Source organism: Oreochromis aureus, unplaced genomic scaffold (genome assembly GCF_013358895.1).
Source record: "Oreochromis aureus strain Israel breed Guangdong unplaced genomic scaffold, ZZ_aureus HiC_scaffold_59, whole genome shotgun sequence".
In the NCBI taxonomy this organism is placed as follows: domain Eukaryota; kingdom Metazoa; phylum Chordata; class Actinopteri; order Cichliformes; family Cichlidae; genus Oreochromis; species Oreochromis aureus.
The window spans coordinates 290,543-313,383 of record NW_024108957.1 but is presented as its reverse complement, the minus strand read 5'-3'; the positions used below and the strand labels follow the sequence as shown (position 1 = coordinate 313,383).

The window sequence follows — 22,841 nt, the reverse complement described above, 5'->3', positions numbered from 1 at the left end:
GATGACTTTTCTCAACTGAATGAATCCACTCCTCCGGAGTTTGTTTACTTTTCGAAACCTTGCTGCTCAGGTCGTGGGGGTGGTCTCGCCATCATTTTTCGCCAGCACTTGAAAGTCCTGCCAGTTAATTTTGATCGATTAAGTTCTCTAGAGTGCCTTTCATGTGAGCTGACTGGACCTATTCCCACCATCATAGCTACTGTATACCGCCCCCCCAAACCTAATCTCAGTGATTTTGCGAACCTACTAACCCACCTTTCATCTCTCTCCCCAAATGTTATTTTGATGGGAGATGTCAACATTCATATGTTTAATAATAACCTTCTGCTCACCAGAGACTTTTCCTCCTGTCTCAAGGGCTTTGAATTCAAACAGTTTGTCGACTTTCACACTCACTCCAAAGGACACACCTTAGACTTGAGCTACTATTCTGGTCTTACTCCCTCGAATCTTTCTGCTGCTGAAATCCCCGTAACTGACCACTTCCTCCTTTCATTTAACCTCATTCTCTGCTGCACTTCTACCAAGCCAACCCGCCTAATTTTGTTCTGCAACATCAAGAACATTGATATGGACATTCTCGTTACCAGATTGGACAATATTCAGAATCCGGACTTCTATTCTACCCCGATGATCTGTTGTTATATTATAATAATTGTTTACTCAATGTCCTTGATTTTCTGGCTCATGTAAAAAACTCAGTTTCCTTTGCTCGCTCTGCTCCCTGGTTTACCTCTGACCTCCGAGCAGTGTTGGGTGTAACGCGTTACTGTAATTAAATTACTTTTCCACTGAAAAAGTAGAGTAACTAATTACTGTTCATTTTTAGGTATTTTAATTACAGTTACTTACAATGTACTTGCGTTACATTGTAAAATAATTAAACTCGCGGAATATCATTATTTAATTTCATTAATGTATCTTCTAAACGTAGAAGTAAACTCTGCCGCTTTATCATCGCTGTAGTGCAGCTGCACGTCATTTCGCGCCAGTTTGCTGCATAGTCGTATTCTACAGCGGAAGATGTCGGACAAGAACATTACAGTAATGTGTAAGCTATGTGCTGGGGAGAAAAAACTATCGGCTGCTGTTAATAGCGCGAGTAATCTACTGAAGCGCCTGACACAGAGCATAGACGAACACTTCTGAGTGATCCTTGTTCATCCATGGATAACACCGCGGCAACTCCTGCTAAGCAGCAAAACGTGATTTTACTTCAGCAGCACAGAAAGCGTCTGAAGGTGAGCTTAAAAAATGACTGCAGGCTTGCCAGGCTACATTGTGGAACAGATGCTACCGCTGCGTACTGTAGAGTGTCCGTCTTTAAAAAAATGTATTTATTATTTAAAGAGTTTAATTTCTATTGTTTGTCCACTCAAGGTTTATATGGATTTTAAGAAGTATTTAGTTAAATACTTATGTAGTAATTAAGTTACTTTTCTGACACAGTAATTAGCAGTGTTGGGCAAGTTACTTTGAAATAGTAATTCAATTATAGTTACTAGTTACTACTTCAAAAAAGTAACTGAGTTAGTAACTGAGTTACAATATTCTAAAAGTAATTAATTACTTGGAAAAGTAACTATTATGTTACTTAAAAAAAAAAAAACAAAGAACGTTTAACCCCTGGGGTCCAGGGTATAATTGGCCATTTTTTACTACTCTTGATTTTCTCTCCACATTTTACCTTTAAAACTATTTACTTTGCCTTGTTTGGTATCATTCTTTTTTAGCGCAACCTCACGTGCCTGAATTTACAGTTCTGTTTTCATTTTGACATACTGTATAACCAGAATTGATCTAAAATCAGACAAAAACATAAAATCACAGTAGAAAAAGTTATATTTTTACTGTAACAACCATAAACATGTTTAATGAATCATATTTCATAACTTCAAATGCAAATATTAATTGTCAATTTTAAAATCCTATGCACAAGTTTTGCAAACAACAAAGTTATTTGCATCCATTTACCTTTACCGTTTTTTTAAATAACCATTTCAAACTATTTAAAGAACAATCAGCTGTTCTTCAATAAGATGCCACAAATTATTTGTGCCACTCCAAAAAAAATCATTTCTGTCCACTATAAAGGAGAACATCACAGCCTGATACCTGCAGGTCTGACAGCAGCAGGTGTATCACTGCTGTTTCTACCTGGAGACAGCAGTCGCCTCATTGTTCTGACACACAACACAAAACTATCCACAACACTACACACTAACTACACAAGACAACACATTAACTACACACTCCAAACACGCTAAACGTCACAAATCTCACATCTCAAAACTCGCTCTCTCTCTTTTCCTGCTCTCTCTCTTTCTCTCTCTCCCTCTCTCTCTCCCTCTCTTTCTCTCTCTCTCTTTCGCTCTCTCTCTTTCTCTCGCCGTCACTCCTAAAACTTTTTTTTGTTTTGTTTTTTTGCTCATAAGCAGAGAGTGCTTGCTAGCGCTAACGTGGCGAAACTATTGAGGAAAAAACGCCGCGTATATATTGTTTATCATATCTGGTTTTACGTGGTCTATCAACACAATTTAAAAACTGGTACCTTGTTGCTTTGTCTTTAAGTGGTCATGTGATTGACTTACCACGACTACTTTATTCTTCCTCAGTCAAACAGCAGCACTCGATTGTTTTGCCTCCTTAGCTCCAGGTGTTGTGCTAGACAGTGATCGTGATTACCATCCGCGGGAGCGCGCAGCTGCTTAAAGCTGTAGCGTCCAGATTACTTACAGCTACTTCCGTGCAGCTGATATAAGATGCGGTAAGCTGAACACAGCTTCAACCGTCTGTTTGTTGAAAAATAGTAACGGACCGCGTTACCTTGTTAGTAACTGTAACGCCGTTGTAACGATAGGAATAGTAATTAGTTAGATTACTCGTTACTGAAAAAAGTAACGCCGTTAGTAACGCCGTTACTTGTAACGCCGTTATTCCCATCACTGGTAATTAGATAAGTATTTTAAATACAATATTGACTAAGTAATTAGTAATTAGTAATTAATTACTTTTTAAAAGTAACTTACCCATCACTGCCTCCGAGCGTTGAAGGCCAAAGCTCAGCAGCTAGAGCGTAGTTATAAGAAATCTGCTTTAACTGTTGACCCAGAAATCTATAAATATCATGTACTCCAATATAAAGACTCTGGTATTATCACTTCTTGTGAGGGTAGCTCCAGGACTATGTTTTCACTTCTCAACAAACTTCTTCAGCCCCCCAATGCTTTACCACCACACTTCTATTCTTCTGAAACCTGTAACTCCTTGATGCTGTTCTTCACTACAAAAATGAATAACATTCACCAGCAACTCAGTTCAAATGTTGTGTCTACCCCCTCTCCAGAACCTTTTCTCCATTTTGAGCCTTTTTCCACCTTTGATCTTCCTGATTTATCTGATATTTCTTAGTTTATATGTAAATCAAAGCCTGCCACATGTCATCTCGTCCCCATGCCTACATGGCTTGTGAAATCCTGCCTCTCTTCCTTACTTCCACTCATCTCTGCTATCATTCACTCTTCACTCACCACCGGCATCGTTCACTCAAGATTGCTTCAGCCACTCCAGTACTGAAAAAACCCTCCTTAGATCCTAACAACTTTAACAACCTCCGTCCGATTTCTAATCTACCTTTTATCTCTAAAATACTTGAAAAAGTAGTTGCAGCTCAACTTCATTTACACCTGGTTAATAATAACATCTATGAGAGATTTCGATCTGGTTTTCGCTCATGTCACAGTACAGAAACTGCTTTACTTAAAGTTACTAATGATCTTTTACTCGGAGCTGACTGGTCTTCTCAACATTCTCATCCTTTTGGATCTGAGCTCAGCCTTTGACACCATCTCTCACTCTGTCCTTCTAAGCAGACTTTCCTCTCTTGGTATCTCCGACACACCCCTAGCCTGGTTCACATCATATCTCCTTGACCGCTCCCAGTTTATTCAACTCAAATCATTCTGCTCTCGTCTCTTCCCAGTCACTTCTGGAGTACCCCAAGGTTCAGTCTTAGGCCCTCTTCTCTTCATAATTTACATCCTCCCTCTTGGTGCCATTTTCCGTAAATTTGATCTTCATTTTCACTGTTTTGCTGATGACACCCAGTTATATCTCACCTGCAGGCCTGATTCCTCCCTCCCACCTTCTTCTCTTACAGAATGCTTATCCAAATTAAAATCCTGGTTCAGCTCTAATTTCCTTAAGCTTAATGAGGATAAAACTGAAATCCTCCTTACTGGCACTAAATCCAAGCTACTGAAGGCTAATCATTTCTCACTCACTATTGATAACCCCACAGCTTTCCCTTCACACCAGGTTAAGAGCCTTGGCGTCATCCTGGACAGTTCACTATCTTTTAAATCTCACATCAATAATCTCACCCGTTCTGCCTATTTCCATCTATGTAACATTAACAGATTATGTCCTTCTTTTTCCACCCAGTTTACATCCATTCTTGTCCACAGTCTCGTTACCTCCCGTATTGACTATTGTAATTCTCTCTTGCACGGTCTCCCCCTTCTATCCAGCTTTCTGTGCCTTCTTTCCGCCTCACCACCATGGGAAGCAAAGGTTTCAGCTGCTCTGCTCCAAGGCTGTGGAACTCTCTACCCCCATATAAAAGAAGCATTGGTTCTCTCCCGCAGTTTAAATCTCAACTCAAAACCCATCTATTCAAATCTGCATATTCACTGTAAACCTATTGTTTGTTTATTTTACCTTGTGCTTTTGTTTTCTTATTTTTCTTCATTGTCATTGTTCTATTATGTGTTTTATTCTATTGTACAGTGTCCTTAGGTGTCTTGAAAGGTGCTTTCAAACAAAATTTATTATTATTATTATTATTATTATTATTAAAGAAGAATATTGAGTGTAGAAATGGGTAGTAATAGGGAATTCAAGTTTGAAAATGTGGTTGCTCAGTTAAATCATGATGAAGGGAAAGGACACATATTTCGTTTTTTTGAGAAATACCGGACTCATTAAGAGGATTTAAGCAAATGGAAATGATGTATAGATAGATAGATTCGAACATGCAAATATAATTGAAATAACAAGAGAAAAAAACAAAAAACAAAACTTAAAAATCATCAAGTTTTCATGTATATATCTATGTCTACAGAATGTGTGTGCTCGAAAAGGAGTAGGATGAAGTTTACCCTTTACCTGTATTTGTAAGCAATGAAATTTGAAATAAGGGGGTAGCCCTTATTTCAAATTTCATTGCTTACAAATCCATATCCAGGATTCAACATTATTTGATCATATATGTTTGACTATGTAGCAGCATAACCCAAGAGATGGCAGCAGTGCATTATTGTTGGATGCAAGCTGCCGTTAAAATCAAAAGAAGAAAAGAAGGTACCCTTCTTATGGGTACCAGCGCATCATGGAGTTAAGGGAAATGAAATGGCAATAAGGAACAGCAAAGGAAGCTACAAAAAAACCGTTGGTGGAAATGGTTATCAATGTTAGTAGGACAGATATTAAGAACAGAATATGGCACAAAATGAAAGAAAGGTGGCAAAAGCAATGGGAGGAAGAGAGGAAAGGGCGATGGTTTTACAAAATCCAAAGGAAAATAGGAGAAATGAGAAGCACAGGAAGGGAGAGAGGAGACAGTTATATCTCGACTTAGATTTGGACACACCGGTTTGAATAGCACATTGTTTTTAATAGGAAAACACCGTACAGGGGAGTGTGACTGCAACAGAGAACAGGAAACAACAGAACATGTTTTATTGCATTGTCAGAAATATGACGCTGAAAGAAGACAATTAATCAAAAAGCTTGGCGATACGAAAGTGGACTTGGTTGATTTATTTCATAAGAACTTGAGAAGTGAATGTTATCAGGCCATATTTTGGCTTTTTAAGGCAGCACGGTGGCACAGGGGCAGCACGGTGGCACGGTGGTTAGCACTGTTGCCGCACAGCAAGAAGGTCCTGAGTTCAATTCCACCATCAGGCCGGGGTCTTTCTGTGTGGAGTTTGCATGTTCTCCCGTGTTTGCGTGGGTTCTCTCCGGGTACTCCGGCTTCCTCCCACCGTCCAAAGACATGCAGCTTGTGGGGATAGGTTAATTGGATAATCCAAATTGCCACTAGGTGTAAATGTGCGTGCGAATGGTTGTCTGTCCCTGTGTGTTAGCCCTGCGACAGACTGGCGACCTGTCCAGGGCGTACCCCGCCTCTCGCCCTATGACAGCTGGGATAGGCTCCAGCGCCCCCCGCGACCCTGAAAAGGATAAGCGGAAGCGAATGGATGGATGGATGGATAAGGCAGACTAGTTTGTTTGAGAAGATTTGAATGGGTTTTTATTTTTGACATTTCGGTCCACACTCCACACCAGCAGGTGGCGGTAATGCATCATTTTGTTGTTTGCCAACCACCAATAAACAATATGAAGAAGTAGAAGAAGAAAAAGAAAAAGAAGAAGAAGAAGAAGAAGAAGATAAGCTTTCCCCATTCATTGCTCATTTTGTGAGTGTGGTATTGGACACTAATGTACTGTAGCTGTACTTTTCAGGCTGTACAGTTACAGAGTGGCCGTGTCATTTATTTCCTGCCGTTGTGGAGAGGGCGGCTGCCCTTCTACCGGCAGTTCAATATAGCGTCCTTAATTCTGGGGATTTAATTGCTGCCCGCTGTAGCCTCTGTTCGGCGGGCAGTGTTGATCGTTTCGGCCCAGTCAAGCTGAGGGAAACGTCTGCAGCAGCCGCCGTTTGGCCCCGTCCTTTAAGGAACTGCTGTCTTGTTCTGTCTACAGTTTTGTGACACGGTTTATATTTGGTTTACCCACGTAGCCAGGCTCAGGGGATCACTTACGTTTTGCTGGTGTTTGTTTGCAGTGACATTTGTACCTGCACATTTGATTTGTACCATTCGTCAGAGAGAACGTCATTCCTTTTTGGAGTGCGCTGGGATCAAATGTCGTGTGTGTTTTTATTATGTTGGGAGCAGTGTTGGTCAAGTTACTTGAAAAAAGTAATCAGTTACTAATTACTGATTACTTCCCCCAAAAAGTAATCCCGTTACTTTACTGATTACTTATTTTCAAAAGTAATTAGTTACTTAGTTACTTTTTAAAAACACGATTTACAACCTGAATAGGTGATAAAGCGATAGATCTTTCAGCCCAATTCTACTTTTTCTGCATAATTCATCATACAAAATGTAATCAAATGGAAAAGTCTCTTTTTAAAACTTGTTTTATTAATTTTAATCTTTTAACTTTATGCATCAAGCAAAAATTAAATTATATGCAACATTCTCTGGCTGGAAGAAATTTGTTTAACATTTAAACCTATTTTCTGCACATTCCAGCACATAAAATAAAATATTTTTTGTGTTTACACTCACTCTTTCAAATAGATGCAAGTAAAACACAGCAGAAAATAAATAAAATCAAAGACTAGCGGTCCTGTTGCTCTATTTTCACCTGTAAAGCAGGACGGGAGTAGGCGGAGGTTTACCCTGGTGCAGGTGTGCCGCAGCGGTCAGTGGAAGAATCCGCGAGTTTCTCTGTGAATTTCACATTACGTCGTAGTACACTCGCTGCTTGCTTGGAAGTTTAGGGTTTTTTCGCTGTAAAAGAAGTTTTCTTCCCACGCACAACGGACACTAATGTTTTTGTCACTTTTATGGAATCAAACTCAAAATAAGGTCAGTACTTCCACGCTTTAAACGCTGCATGCTACACTCTGTCCGCAAGACTCGATATATTATGATCTGCAGACAGCTGTTGTCACGAACGTCGCGCACTCGCCACGTCACTGTCATGAGACGTTCGCAAAAAAATCACGGTTTTAGTAACGCAGTAACGCATAGGCGTTCCTACATGAAAGTAACGGTAATCTAATTACCGTTTTTGCAATAGTAATCCCTTACATTACTCGTTACTTGGAAAAAAGTAATCAGATTACAGTAACGCGTTACTGCCCATCTCTGGTTGGGAGTACATTTTGTAGTTTGACTGTGAGCAATGCGTCTGATGTTAAGTGTCCTATTAGACATTTGTGACTTGTTCTTGTTTTCTTTTCTTTCTTTCTTTTTTTTTTTTAATTGCAGTGAATTGAGGATACTCAGTATCTGTGGGACCTTCGGTTATGGGTCGTTGTCCAGAGTAAACTTTTTTCTTTTAACAAATGCAGTTAATAAAGGTATCTTAATATTTGGACCAGCCTGCCTCAGTCGTGTATTTTCGAAGCTGTGTAATCTTTTCTGGTTGGTTTTTGAAAATACTCTTTATATTTCATAGGGGTGAAATTAAAGCACACACAGTGAGCCCTGCACCTTACAAAACACTGAAGCTGCACTGACGACCTTTCACCCACTTATCCTTATAAAAGCTTTTGTTTCCCATTTTTGATTCCAAAACTTCAACAAAATGCATCTACACACGGCTCCGAGCTAAAACAGCGACAAACATTCAAAAACATGCGGTGTATTTTCACACGCTTTGATACGTTTTGCTACTAATTAACACCACAGTTAAAGTAAAAGAATAAAATAAAAACAAATTATAGACACTTACATTTAGTGACAGCTGACCTGAAAACCACCGCCAACATCGCCCTTTGAACGCTGCAGAGTCCAGACTATTTAGTGAACACGGTCAAGTGAACCGTCATTTGTGATCCGCGGTGAAGCCAGCCGCCTGTTCTCCGAGGCATAAATTTTCTTTCACTTCTACACTGTGCTTTACGGCAGCGCGTATCGACCCACACACATGCGCGCGCGCACACACACATTGCATTGGGACAGTCTGATTGCATTATATTTCAAAATTCATTAAAAATCATCCTTGATAGTTGACGTGAAACTTTCAACAAATTTCTTCTCTGGCCCACCTACTCTACATCTGTGCCAGGTTTCATCTCAAACTGCTTTCATGCTCCCAAGAAGGGCAAGTCCGCCCAAACCTAAAAACTAAAAACGTCATTTTAGAAAATTATTAAATTTCGCTCACCCACCTGTACACAGTGTGTACGTCGTCCAGGTCATCTGCAAGCTGCGCCGGGCTCCTGTACATGCTCTCCAGACTCTTCTCCGTGCTCCTCTTCAGGCTCCTCTAACTCTTCAACTAATCAACTGTTAAACGTATTTTTTATGACACGCGTAAATGGCACATACGCGTACATTTTTGATATGATATGTCCCACAGTGGCACTTAGTTGTTTTGTTTATTGGTCTGTAGACTCAAAAAACGAAATTGTGTGGTTGTTACATTTACAAGATTCTAACTTGTAATTTGAACAAAATAACTTCATTTTGCCAAGGTGAAGGTAATTAAATCATGTAGGATCTGCATGAAATTCAACAACTTTATTTGTTCTTGTTGAGATGACATCATACAGTGTAGAAAGAGTGGTTAGTTCACTGGAACCACAAAGTTAACAAAATCACATGGGATTTCAAACCACAGGAAAATCACTGGGGTTAGAAGAGGCAGACAACCATTCACAACACAATGGGTATGCTATTGCTGTTTATTGTGGTTTAACTTGTCAAGTACAAAAATATAAAAAATTATGTATCACGCCTTGTAATAGCTTTCCTACTTTTTTTAATCCTGGTTTGACAGCTCGGTGGCGCGGCGGTTAGCAGGTTTATTTTAGGTTTATTTTGGTTAGGATTAGGAGGGCCAGATCTTGGTATCATTTTGATGATTCCCTTTAAAAAAAACGTATATAGCGCATTAGAGGGAAGCACCCACTGGATCCAAGGGGAGAAATCCTTGTGGGAAAAAATGAAAGGGAGAGCCCGAACTGGAGTGCCATACTTTAAACTTGTGTTCGGGGATTTTGTAGAACAGTGGAAACTTTGTGGTTTAAATCTTTTACAATTAAATTCAAAACAAATATATAATAAAATAAATCTTTTAAAAAAACCCGAAGGCATGATACAATATAAGTTTGCTGAAAAAGAAGAAAATCAGAAAATAGTAATATCCGACAACATGAGAGATGCAGTGTGGCTTATGTCGGACGTCTCCCAGTAAGAGCTGTGTGGAGTTGCTTCGTTACTACAAAGAAATGCCCTATGAAGAACTGTGATGAGGACGAGACTCTTGATCATCTGTTGATATCATACAGGATGGTTGAAATAAGACAGAAGATGGATAAACTAGGTTTTGATATTGAAAATAAACTAAAAGCAGTAAGATATGGTTTGTTTAAAGAAAAGATGAGTGAAAATAAAAGAAGATTGTTTTGGTTGGTGATGTGCATTATAAATGTACACATATGGAAAACAAGGGGTAAAGGGGTTATAGAACAAAAAATGATAAGTAGTTCCGTAGTATGTAAAAATATTGTAGCGGACCCGAGGAAGAGGAAAACTATAGATATGAAACTATGTAACGACTTGCCGTGGGAGTTTTTATCATTGTAAAATGTAAAGCAATATATTTTGTGTACAGTGTTTATGTGATGTGTATTTGTAATTGTGAACTTGATATTTAAATAAAGTATTTTTTTTTTTTTAAAAAAGAAAGAAAAAGAAAAAGCACCCTGACAACATAGCCCCTGGGATCCCTGGGACACACCAACCCCTTCATCTCGATAAGGTAGCGATGCACGGAGGGGGAACACTATGGGGCGCCGTTTGTAAAGTGAACCATACTGAAATTAACGGCAACATTTTTCCTCAAAACCTTACAAAAACATGTTTTTTCGAGACATTTTTTACGAAATTTAGTAAAATATTTGTAACTTTTCATATTTAAAACACAATTTTAAATGTTAAATCTAAATGTTAAATATTAAATCTAAATGTTACCGAGCATGTCCAGCGATTTAGCTGGACATGTACTGCCTCGATTGTGAAGTGGAGACTGCAGCTGCTGAGAGTCCACTACTCCTGAACCTTTGGATGGCCGACAAAACGGATGTTTCGATGTTTTCAGCTAGATCGCTGGACGTGCTGTTAGGCAAGAAGTGAAGCCGCTTATGGCGTTGAGAAGTGACCATCAGGGGAGAGCAGACACAGGCTGACCACTACCGGGCACACTTTTGCACCGGAGGTTTTCGTAAAGCTTTTATTTTGGTATTTCCGTTGATCCGTACAATAAATTTGCATGTTAGCTAAATATTTAGTTTCCTGTAACATTTAGATTTAACACTTAATATTTATATTTAAATATAACATTTAACATTTAGATTTAACATTTAGGTTTAAATATAATTTTTAGATTTAACACTTAATATTTAGATTTAAATATAACATTTAACATTTAGATTTAACATTTAAAATTGTGTTTTAAATATAAAAAGTTAGAAATATTTTACTAAATGCTGTAAAAAAAATGACTCGAAAAAACATGTTTTTGTAAGGTTTTGAGCTAAATGTGGAAAAATGTTGCCGTTAATTTCAGCATGTTTCACTTTACAAACGGCGCCCATCTTGAGAATACTCGAGGGTGCATTTTGTGGACCTGGAGAAGGCATTTGACTGTGTCCCTACCATTGACTGTTTTCTACAGTCAATGGTCCCTACCAGGGACCCGGAATGGATAAGTGAAAAAAGATGGATGGATGGACTACTGACCAGACATGTTACAGGATGATTCCTTCTGGAGGATCCCTCAGACCTCATTGTGCTGGTAGTAAGGGGCTCTAAATGGTCTACTTTTTTTGTTAATCATCAAAAAGCAATATAGTTGTCATGGTCCCTGTGCCTTCTCAGCTGACTCGGTATGGCCACAAGCGTTTTTTGTTGTGTTACGTCTCTCTCTCCTCCCGCGCTCTGCGCTCTACCGGGGCGGAGTCATGGCGACTCCAGCCCCTGGCTCGAACACCTGCAAACGATCATCTCATCATCACGCTCACTACTTAAGGCGGCGGCTGAGAATGCGTCATCGCTGGATTATTGTGTAACGCTCGATTCAAGCTATTTCTTGAGTTTCATTCGTGCTGTGACTTACCTGCTCTCTTCTCCCTGTGCCAGACTCAACTTACCAGCCTGAGGACCGCCGTTTTGGTGAGCTTTAGCCGGAGTGTAAGAGCCAAGCCTGAGCGGCAGAGGAGGATTGTTGTACATAGCCCCGTGTGTTTCCCTCCCCGTGCCTGTGTTTCCTGGAGACCCCTTCCCTGTGACCTTCACCTGTATATATCTGCACCTGGTGTCCGTTTGTCAATAAATTGTGAACTTCTGAGACAGTCTGCCTCTGAGTCTCTCCTGAGTCTGACAATAGTACTTTGAATTGCTTTGTAGTACAGACGTCAAAGGACTGATATACATATTTTCTCTCCTAAGATTATATAATTTTTTTAAGTCAAAACTTTATAAACCTGACCGTTACTTCCTTCCCTCTTTCCAGTGACAGTCCTAGAGTTTCAGTGGGGTCTGTGCAGAGACCAGCCAGATGTCAACCAGCAGAAACTTGCAGCTCTGCTTCAGAGATCCAACCACAGGGTGAAGGAAATCACGGCCAAAGCTGCTCTTGCTAAAACTCAACGTGAGCTCCAAGTGCTACCAGAGGGCAGTGAGCAAGCTAAAGCGAACACATGTCAACCAGTCGCCTGTAACACAAAAACTAGAACTTCTCCAAAAGTTGAATCTGTTCATCTGGACGTAGCGTTTTGTGGGAGAAACGTTTCGTCACTCATCCAAGTGACTTATTCAGTCTCAGCTGACTGCAGGTTTCCCCAAACCTTATAAACAGCACATTTGCATAATGACTGAAACCAGCCCACTGAGGGAACAATGGGCTGTGAGGTCAGTTCCTTAATCATAATTATGCAAATTCCCATGACCATTGATCAACAATCACTGACCAAAACCCACTGATCAAAGCCCACTGATCAATGGCCATGAGTACCATTCACAGAGAGTTTGGGAATGGCTGCAATCACAGCATTGTAAGATGGCGAAAGATGTACCCTTAGGCCCCTCCTCGATTCAGAGATGGTCTTTCCCTTTTCACGTAAATGGCCTCCTTGACTCCGGCGCTCAAACCAGCGTTCTTCCCTGTCCAGGATGTGTACATCCTCATCGTTGAAAGAGTGTCCACTGGCCTGTAGGTGTAAATAGACTGCAGAGTCCTGGCCTGATGAGGTTGCTCTTCTGTGTTGTGCCATCCGCTTCGCTAGAGGTTGTTTGGTTTCCCGATGTATAAATCCTGGCAATCCTCCTGGCACTTAACAGCGTACACTATGTTACTCTGTTTGTGTCGGGGACCCGATCCTTGGGGTGGACCAGTTTTTGGGCGCAGCGTATTTTGGGGTTTAAAAGCCACAGAGACCCGGTGTTTAGAAAAAAATGCGTCTCAACTGTTCCGATACTCCTGACACATATGGGATCACTACAGGTTTTCGCCTGGGCAGAAAACTGAACTTCTACACAAGGCCAGTACAAAGTCAAAGGGAGGACAGGGCCCACAACAAATGGAGAAATCTGGTTTCATCAAGCACCAGAAACCCCCCCAGCTTCTTCCACCAGGTACCACCAGAATAAAAATGAGAATTACTTCATCCTGCATTAGGGAAATTATTTTATTACAGTGGTTGCATGAAATCTGCCAGATGCCTCTGCCTGAGAGATAATTATATTATAGGGAGTGAGGGTATGTCATGTGAGATATTTCCTGTCCTTATGGACAGAGGAGCGGAGCTGAATCGGTCTGTTAGAGAAGGTGCTCCACTGCCTGTCCAGGAAGTCATGCAGGTCTGGATCATCCACAAATGACAATAGTTCCAGATGTTTTTACTGGCTCATTGTAATCATTTCATACACTGCTGGATAGCTTAATCTTAAATGGTATGTTTCATTAGGATATATTTTTATTATTATAATCTCTTATAGATGGAGTGACTGCCTTGTCATTGCAAACAGAGCAATAATAAACAAAATACATTTATTGGTGCATGTAAGTGACACAGATGGCGTTTGGAAAGGAGCAGTCTCTGAACCTAGAGGTGTGTGTTTTGGTTGATCTCTTTCCTCTACCTGAGTGCCACAGTTCAGATGGTGATTCTGACACCATCACTGATGATGTTTTTTGCTTGCTTGAGTATCCTCCAGGCATGGCAGCCCGCAGCCATATTTTTTTGTTTTCTGCTGTTCTCACCACTCCTCGCAGTGCCCGTTTGTCTGCTACAGAACAGCCTTCATACCGCACTGGTAAGCAGTGCATTACAACAGACTCAACAGCAGCACGGTAGAAAGAAATGAGCAGTTGTTCCTTCTAAATATCCTCTGATGTGCCCTCTTTATTCTACCAAGACTGGAAATTTAAAATCACTTTCACATGAGTGTCTTTGATGAGGAAACATTCAGAAGGTCATTTACAGATGTACAAAATGTTTCTCAGCTCAGTCAGTTAAGATTTGCCTTAGTTAAATATTATCCATATCTGATATTAGAGCAGGAGAAATATGAACCTGAATGAATTTTTAAACACATAATGACATTAAAATACTGTCTAGTGTGGATACAGATCTCCAGCTAGTAAATGTAATTTTGATTTATAAAATTGGTGTAAGAAAGGCCATAGTGGAGGAGGAAAGAGGCACTTTCTGTATCTGAGCTTTGCTTCACTGGTGTTCAGAGTTTAGAGTATGTCATAGTTTTGGGACTCTTCTTCTCGAGGGCTGCCTGAGCTGATTTCATCAAATCTTCAGTCTGAAGCATGCTCATGTTCCACGTGGCCTGGAGAAGGAGAAATGATGAATTTAAGTCAGTACTTTAAAAAGGGAACTTCAGCATGGTCATATGCATTTAACTGAGCATGTCACATCCCCTTTATGCTATCAAGTGTCAAAAAATACACCAGGAAACTGAAATCGAGGGAATGGGGTAGCAATGCCAGATTCCTTCCGGAGAACTCTGAACACGAACCTTAAGAGTGACGTTGTGAAGCTGACAAAAATATGCACAGAAAACTTTGTCATATTATAATCCTCCTTACAATGTAATCCAATCCATCTGCTACGCTGTGGTTTCTGGCATAGATGAGGTTTATTTTGGTGCCCTGCACAGCAACTGGGCTGCGACCAGCAATCTCTCCAGCAATCTCCAGAGCTCCAGCCATCATCGCCTCCTTATCTGCAAACACTCGGCTGGAGAAGAAGGGGAGGGTTTCAAACTGTTACAGTAAAGAAGTGCTTTTAATTTGGAAAATAAAACGAGTGATGAGGGAACATTGTTTACCTGACCAGTCCACTGCTCTTAGCTTCATCAGCATACATCTTTCTTGCTGTCAGAGCCAGTTCATTAACAAGACTGTTGAAAATAGAAATAGATTTTTTAACCTACAAGTATTCAGTCACTTAACAGTGTCATACCATAAATTGCTTCGAAACCTGTCCCAATTGTAAATCGTGCTGCTGGCTTACCTTTGGCTGCCGATGACCTTCGGGAGTCTCTGGAGTGTTCCAACATCTGCTGCAAGTCCAATGTCAACCTCCTATGGAGCCAAAGCAGAGGCGATCATCATTGCTACATTTAGCAAACAGAATCTCAAGATCTAGTGCCTCTGCTCAAAACCTTGCTGTAGGATATGAAACGTGTGCCTCATTAATTAAAAGAAACAAGAGTTTCATTGAGCCTTTCCACAACAGGACTGTTAAATTTTAAATAAAGAAAACTTTCACAATGGCATCGCTAGCTATCTGAAACAAAACGAAAACATGCATTTCATGATAATGTATTCTTACTTTGATTAAGCTTGAATTCTTTGGACAAATCTGTATGTAGGTGCATCAATGAATTGCAAGCATTTCTTCCAAAAGAAATTATACTGTTGTTGGCTTAGTGCCTTTGGAAAAATTAATTATCACCCCTTGGTGTAATCTGCACTAGATGTCATTGTCTACATGTAGTTTTTGATGTGCCATTTGTAGTGTAGAACACTTGTAGCTATTGTATCCCCTTCAGTTCTGCAAGGATTGTGGCACCAAGACAAACAAGCACACTATCTTATCAGGATTTCTCATGTTACATGGATGGTACATTTGTCCTTGTAAAGAACTATTTGAATTTTATGAATGATAAATACATTTAATGCAGTTTTCATTCAAATGTTTATATAGATATCAAAGGCAGTAAACAAACAGTTGCATTCATCAGCGAAATTGTTTAACACAAATCTTCATACGTTGGTTTGAATTTAATCAGCTATCTATTCCATGGTTTCCTAATTGTCCTCACCACAATGATAAAATCAGATGATTATACCTTCACTTGGAACCAGGCGTCCTGGGTACACAGGCGAATGTCGCAGGCTGTAATCATGTCAACACCTATCAGAGAAAACACCACCTACGGTTAACTCACCAAAGCTCCTCTCTCCACCAAACTCAATGCATCAAATACCTCCGCAACCAAGAAGCCTGTATCACAGCCTGTGGGTTTCCCTGGCTCCTGCTAGCATCATGTCCATGCAGTAAACTAACCAGTTATATATCAAAGCCTGAAAACATAGTATTTTTGAACATCTTGTTGTCTTCTAGGGTCAAGTCAAAAGCAGCCATGGGGAAGAGGAGCATATGTATAGTTTCAGCCACCGCCTTCAGAAGACAGCAAATCTCTTTGGTGAGATATTTCAATTAAAATTCACCAACACCACAAACACGTTGGACAGGTCCAGCTCAATGACTCGATTAGAAGTTTTAGGGGATTTGAAGCTTTTCACACAGTGGCTACAGCTTCTTGTATCTGCACACTTCTCAAAGCATCATCCTCCTAACTTCAAGTGTTAAAATGCATAAAACAGAGGCTTAAAAAACAAACAAACATTTATTTCTTCTTGGCTGTAAATGTGTTTATTTCTGCTATAAAGTTGGACATTTTAACACGAGACTCTTTGGGAATTCACTCCCTTTTGGAGCCAGACTCAAGCAGACATTCGAGGAACTTTAGTGTTTTTCCAACTTCTGTACCTTAAGATGATTCACTACAGCACAGTAATCTTTATAATGTCCTACCTGCTCCTACACAGGCTCCATGGATGGCCACCACAACAGGCTTCGGGCACTGCGAGAACACAATTCAAGAGGAAACGTACTTTAATGATTGTGAGGGAGAATCTGTAAGGAAGGGAAGCTTGGTGCACGCCGGATCCTACTGCTCTTACACTACAGACATTAACAGTGTGACACTGTATCCTGTATCGAGTTCTTACTGTGTTGTTTCATGCAGGTCACACAGATGAGCAATGCCAATGGAAAAAAAATATAATTTCATTACAAAAACTGGAATTTTAAAAATAACCATAAAATAAATCCTCTGTTGGTAACTTCTAATCTTTCCTAAGGCTCTCTGTGGCTGAAGTAAAATTTCCACCATTCATCATTTATCCAATTCATAGCCAGGGTTGGTGGGGGGATTAAGTCTATCCCAGCTGACCCATGGTAAAAACTGATGACTGAATTTTAAAAGATAGCAACACAACAGTGGACATTAATGCAAAATGAGCTTTGATGAACCCTAATATAGTTAATATAACTTATCTTGATTTAGAGAGGCAACATCTGAACAAGAAGCACATTTTAGGAACCTTCCTGATAAAATCTGACAATTCAGTCACACCTCATGTTTGTGACTGGTTCAGTCTTCTCACTCTTTACATTAATACGCGCTCTGACCTTCTCTATGACGGAGAAGGTCTCTTGCAATTTCTTAATCTTTTTTTTGATCCCCCAGGAGATTCTGGCTGTGTCGTCTCCTTCTGGTTGAAGTACACTGTTCATCATGTCCATGAGATCGATACCTGTGCATTAACACAGATGAGATTATACACACTGATTATACTCCACTGAGAGAAGAGAACAGAGGTTTTAATATTCTGTATACCCACCAGCTGTGAAGAGCTTCCCTGCTCCAGAAACTACCACCACTCTGCACTGGGCGTCCTCAGAGAGCTCATTAAAGCAAGTCACCATCTCACTGGCAGAGAAACACACAAGTTCAGATCAGCGTTCGCCCAAATAATAATAATTTAGTTTTTAATTCCAGTGATTAGTTTGCCTTTTTAAGCTCTTTTATGTCTGATAATTTAACACTTTTAGAGTTCCATGTATTGGCATTATATTTTTATTCACACTAAATGATGCAATATTGATTCTCAACGATTCATGAAAGTTTGTAGTGGATGACTCTAATTGTATATTTTTAGTGCTGTCAATAGATTAAAAAAATTAACTAATTAATCTCACAATTTTCTGTAATTAATCATGATTAATCGCAATTACTTGATCAATAGCCTGGTTGCAATTTCATTTTTTCAACTTTATATTTAAGCTTGTAACTGACATTTATGCAATATAATGAAGTAAATGCAGAATGAACACACAGAATGTATGCCTAAATTCAAAGAGAGTTTGAATAGTTTTTTTTCAGTCTTTTAGCACATGTTCTCTCCTGTGAAATCCAACTTTTTAAAAAACCTATATACTATTAGGTAAGTATACACTAATATATAATCTATATTAGTGCTGTCAAACAATTAAAATGTTTAATCAGATTCATCACAGGGTTACTGTGGATTAATTTTGATTAATCACGATTAAATATCATTCATTTTTATTCTATATTAATCGCTTTTCATTTTGCATGAGCAAACAGACTCAGAGAAAAAAGGTAAATTTATATGCCCTTAACATGTTTATTGAACACTTGCACATTCATGTTAACAAAAAACTCTGTAAACGTTTATCCTCTCTCTATCACTCTTGGGGAGTCCTTGAAACGAAGAACCAAAACTATGTAATGCACTCGCTCTCAATGATATTAATAGGTCTTTAGTTCTTTGCAATCCACTTGGCAATTGTGTCAGTCAATATTTCCGAGGTAGACTTACTGAGCCCCTGAAGCTCCGTGATTGGTTTGTCGCAAGCTGGGTGACGCATTAGCCAAAGTCCTAGCAGCATCTCCAACTAATGTTTGCTTTGTGTCAATGTGATATTTTAAGCTAGAAGTGCTTCGGTGAAAAGAAAATTCCTTCTTGCACAATGTGCATAATACTTTATGTTGGTCGACTGTTCTGTCTTATTATACTTTTAATACTCAAATTTCCCATCGAGAGGGCCAATGTGCATTTATCATCTTCCATATTGAGTTGATTGGTTTAACTGCCCGTCACTACCAGATACCTTTTGTGCACGTGCAAAGGTAACTCTACTTGGACAAACTGCAGGAAATGCGTTGACAGAAACATTTCAGGGATTTTGAGTCATTCTGCACTCCAGATGCATAAAGTCATTAAAAATTTTAATCACGCTGACTGTGATGGCGGATTAATTTGCGTTAACGCATTAATTTTGACAACACTAGTATTTATTTAAAACTCTTATATGTGCTTCCCTCCTCGTCAGATGACTGAATACGCTTGGGAGCTAGCCTACTTGCTGGTCTGTGCAGGATGAATGAATGAGGTAAGACAGTTATATTGAGATGTAAAACAAACAAAACAACAGTTTTCTAGTCGGTTGAGTTTTTTTTTTTTTTTTAATAGTGGTGGTGGGGGTAGGGGAGGGGTCCAAGTCTGTTTTTAAATAAGTTCTATTTATAAAGTGGTTCCTGACCAAAGTGTTTGAAACACAAGCACTCTGCCTGCCTGCCTCCCCCCACCACACACACACACACACACACACACACACACACACACACTCTATGCTCGCAGCATAAGTAAGAGAAGCCAGCTGAGGTAAATACATGCTGGGTATGATGAACCTTCTCTTGATTTTCACCAAGATAAATAAAGAATATGGACAATGTGGACTTTCTAATTGAATATAAACTCTGAGACAGGTTCCAGCATTCAGGTATAATATATAGCAGCTACACATAAGGGCATTTGTCATGCCTCTGACACTGTGTAAAATATGTATATATGTAATTCTGGTTCCTGCCTCCAGAAAGCACTGTTCATGGCATTGCGTTTCTCAGGCCGGTGAAGTTCAACATGCGTGATGGACTCTGTAGGGGCGACTGATGGCCAGGGTCGGGTAACGGAGGGGTGGCACCACCTAAAGATGACATGGCTCTGGCCACAGTTTGACTAGGCAACTGCAACCCCTTATCTGAGAAGAAAAAACAGAACAACATGAGACTGTGGCCAAGAAGCAAGAGTAGTGGAAGCTACAAGACTACAATGGACTATTCATAGGCCTTTTCTCATCTTTACCATTTTGTATCTTGCTTACATTCAAGGCCTCAACTCACTTGTACACCTCAGTATTGGTTCAGTTTTACAATAAAGTGGCACAGTTTTACAATAATTGTAATAGTTATTGAAAGGAAGAGGATACAACTAGCACAGACCCATAACAACTGTACAATAGAAGAAAAAATAAATATTGTCTGGCCTGAGTCTCGATTCTGATCTTGGTGCAAAGAACATGTTGCCTCGCAGCAGTGGTTTCACTAAGCATCTTCTGAATACTACGTCTATCTGAGTGTTGTTGCTGACCATGTCCATCCCTTTATCACCACAGTGTACCCATCCTGTGATGGCTGTGTACAGCAGGATAACAAGCCATGTCACATGTTTCCAGTACCTTGGTGAATCTGTGACATGAAGAATTAAGGTAGTTCTGAAGGTAAAAAGGGGTCCAACCTACACTAGGAACCTAATGAAGTAGCTGGTGAGTATAAATAAAGGTAAAAGTCAAGATATGATAAACAAAATTAAAACAAATATCTAATGGGGTCATTAATCACCGCAACTCTGTCAATTTAACCACTAAAATTGTAATTTCGTTTAAGCAAGTGATCAGTCCACCACTATTTATTCATGTTTTTCCACAGTCAAGTCCTTTTTTCTCACTTCTAGCTACTCAAATGCAGCTATTGTTTGAAGAAAAAAAGAAAAAGCATATTTATACACTATTAAACTATATAAAACACATGGAGCAGTAATTCAACATTTATGACAAATTAAAATCACTACTATAACCTGTATAAAGTACACATTTTCTTGCGCTTCTACTCTGGACTTTACGGCAGCGCTTATTCTCCTTCATTGCTGATCGCAAAGAACAGTTATGCTCAGATGGAAAGATGCAATATTTGAGTAACTGTGTTGAACTAGAGCATAATTCCCTCCCTTAATTTTTGTGGAATATGCAGACGATAGAGATGAAACTTCCAGACGTAGTTTGAGTAGTTGGACGACAGAAAGAATGCGTCGAAAGTTTCACGTCAACTATCAAGGATGATTTTTAATGAATTTTTGAATATGATGCAATCAGACTGTCTAAATGAAATCTGTTCGAATGTGTGCGCGAGTTTGCGATTAGCAATGAAGGCGAAAGGGCGCTGCAGTAAAGCCTAGTGTAAAAGCGCAAGAAAATTTGGGCGGCGGATAAGAGGTGGCTGCTTTACCGCGGCTCACAAATGACGGCTTGACCGTGCAGCTTACAAAACACTGAAGCTGCACTGACGAGTTTTCACCCATTTATCCCTATAAAAGGTTTTGCTTCAAATTTTTGACTCCAAAATAAAAAATTAAAAAAAAAATGCATCGACACACGGCTCCGAGCTAAAACAGCGACACACATTCAGAATATCCGGTGTATTTTCACACGCTTTGATCGGTTTCCCTACTAATTGACAACAAAGTTAAAATAAATGAAAAAAAATACAAACAAATCACCGACACTTACATTTGGTGACAGCTGACCTGAAAACCACTGCCAACATCGCCCTTTGAACGCTGCAGAGTCCAGACCGTTTAGTGAGGCTGCAAACAGAAACAATCATTCACTTCACCTGGCCCTCTGGACATTAGCCAGTTAGCTTTGCTAAAGCTAAGTAGTTATCAGCAGGGATCTTACGTGAGTTAATCGGTAGTTCACCGGTTATCCTTCGGCACAAACAGCAGACATACAGCGTGGCTTTACTTAACAAATGTTAACGCACAGCTCAGTAAATGAACCTATGACGTCACTATGTGAACTATAAACAATTCGAACATTCACGCATCAAGCCGAGAACGCGAAAAAGTCCCGGATGTGTTCTCGCTCCGCCCGTTTTATCGAGCATGCATCGGTGTGGACTTGGTACAGCTAAATATCCCAGAATGCATTTCGTCCAAAACTCAACAGTGGACTCCCGGCACATCGTTTTCAACCCCCCCCCCCGCTCGCGGTCTTCTCACTACTCAGGTTAAAGAAACCCCAGCAGCTGTCTATAGTATTGAGTGTCCACTAAAATAGAAATAAAAGCGTTCTAACATCTCACCTGCTTGTTTTTATTAAGGTATGTACACGTATGTACATGTACACTATTTTTATTAATAGAGGTTTCACTACTGAGGTTAAAAATGATATATAAGTCACTTAGATCACTTCTAAATGTTAATGTTTGGTTTATTTCAGTGTTTTATTTGTTCCTGAGTAAACCGGTTTGGCTGTGATTACAGTTAAGCTTCATAACATGTTACTCACAGTTAAATTAAGAGGGGACGGCAGTAAAAACTCCGGACCTGTGACATCATCACGTACGCAGGTGTTCCAATTGTACATATCGCGAGTCCGTGCTTGCGTTCTCGGCGGGTACTCGCGTACTCGCCGAGAACGCGAGTACGTACTCGCGTACTTGAGAATTGAGAAACGGCCTATGTCAATTTGAGAACGCAAGACCGAGACCAAGACCGAGACCAAAGTCAGTGGAGACCAAGACAAGACCAAGACAAAAGTCCGACGAGACCAAGACCACGTAAAAGTGGTCTCGAGACATCCAACTCTACTGTATACACAGGAACATTTCAGTAACAGTTTCCAAAGTCTGTGATGAAAATTTGCTTAATTTTTTTAAAAAGTTAGTTTTCTGTATCGTTTCTTTTTAATTAAACAATTGCGAAAACACACATTAATTTGTCCATATGATGCAATTTAG

At 39.8% G+C, this 22,841-nt stretch overlaps 1 protein-coding gene across 2 annotated transcripts in view; it reads right to left on the bottom strand.

The window, feature by feature from the left end:
* ech1 (enoyl CoA hydratase 1, peroxisomal) overlaps nucleotides 1-21,950 on the bottom strand; it is a 28,064-nt gene extending 6,114 nt beyond the window's left edge. Inside the window, exons 1-2 of one of the 2 annotated variants that reach the window (XM_039607833.1) lie at nucleotides 21,779-21,950; nucleotides 21,608-21,684 (exon numbers count right to left, since the gene is read on the bottom strand). In XM_039607833.1, coding sequence (XP_039463767.1) covers nucleotides 21,608-21,644 — 37 coding nt within the window. In that variant the 5' untranslated portion in view covers nucleotides 21,645-21,684; nucleotides 21,779-21,950. Of the gene's footprint in view, nucleotides 1-8,535; nucleotides 8,687-21,607; nucleotides 21,685-21,778 lie in introns of those variants that run through there. The other variant, XM_031749441.2, reaches the window with a different exon arrangement.
* Between the last annotated feature and the right edge of the window lie 891 nt (nucleotides 21,951-22,841).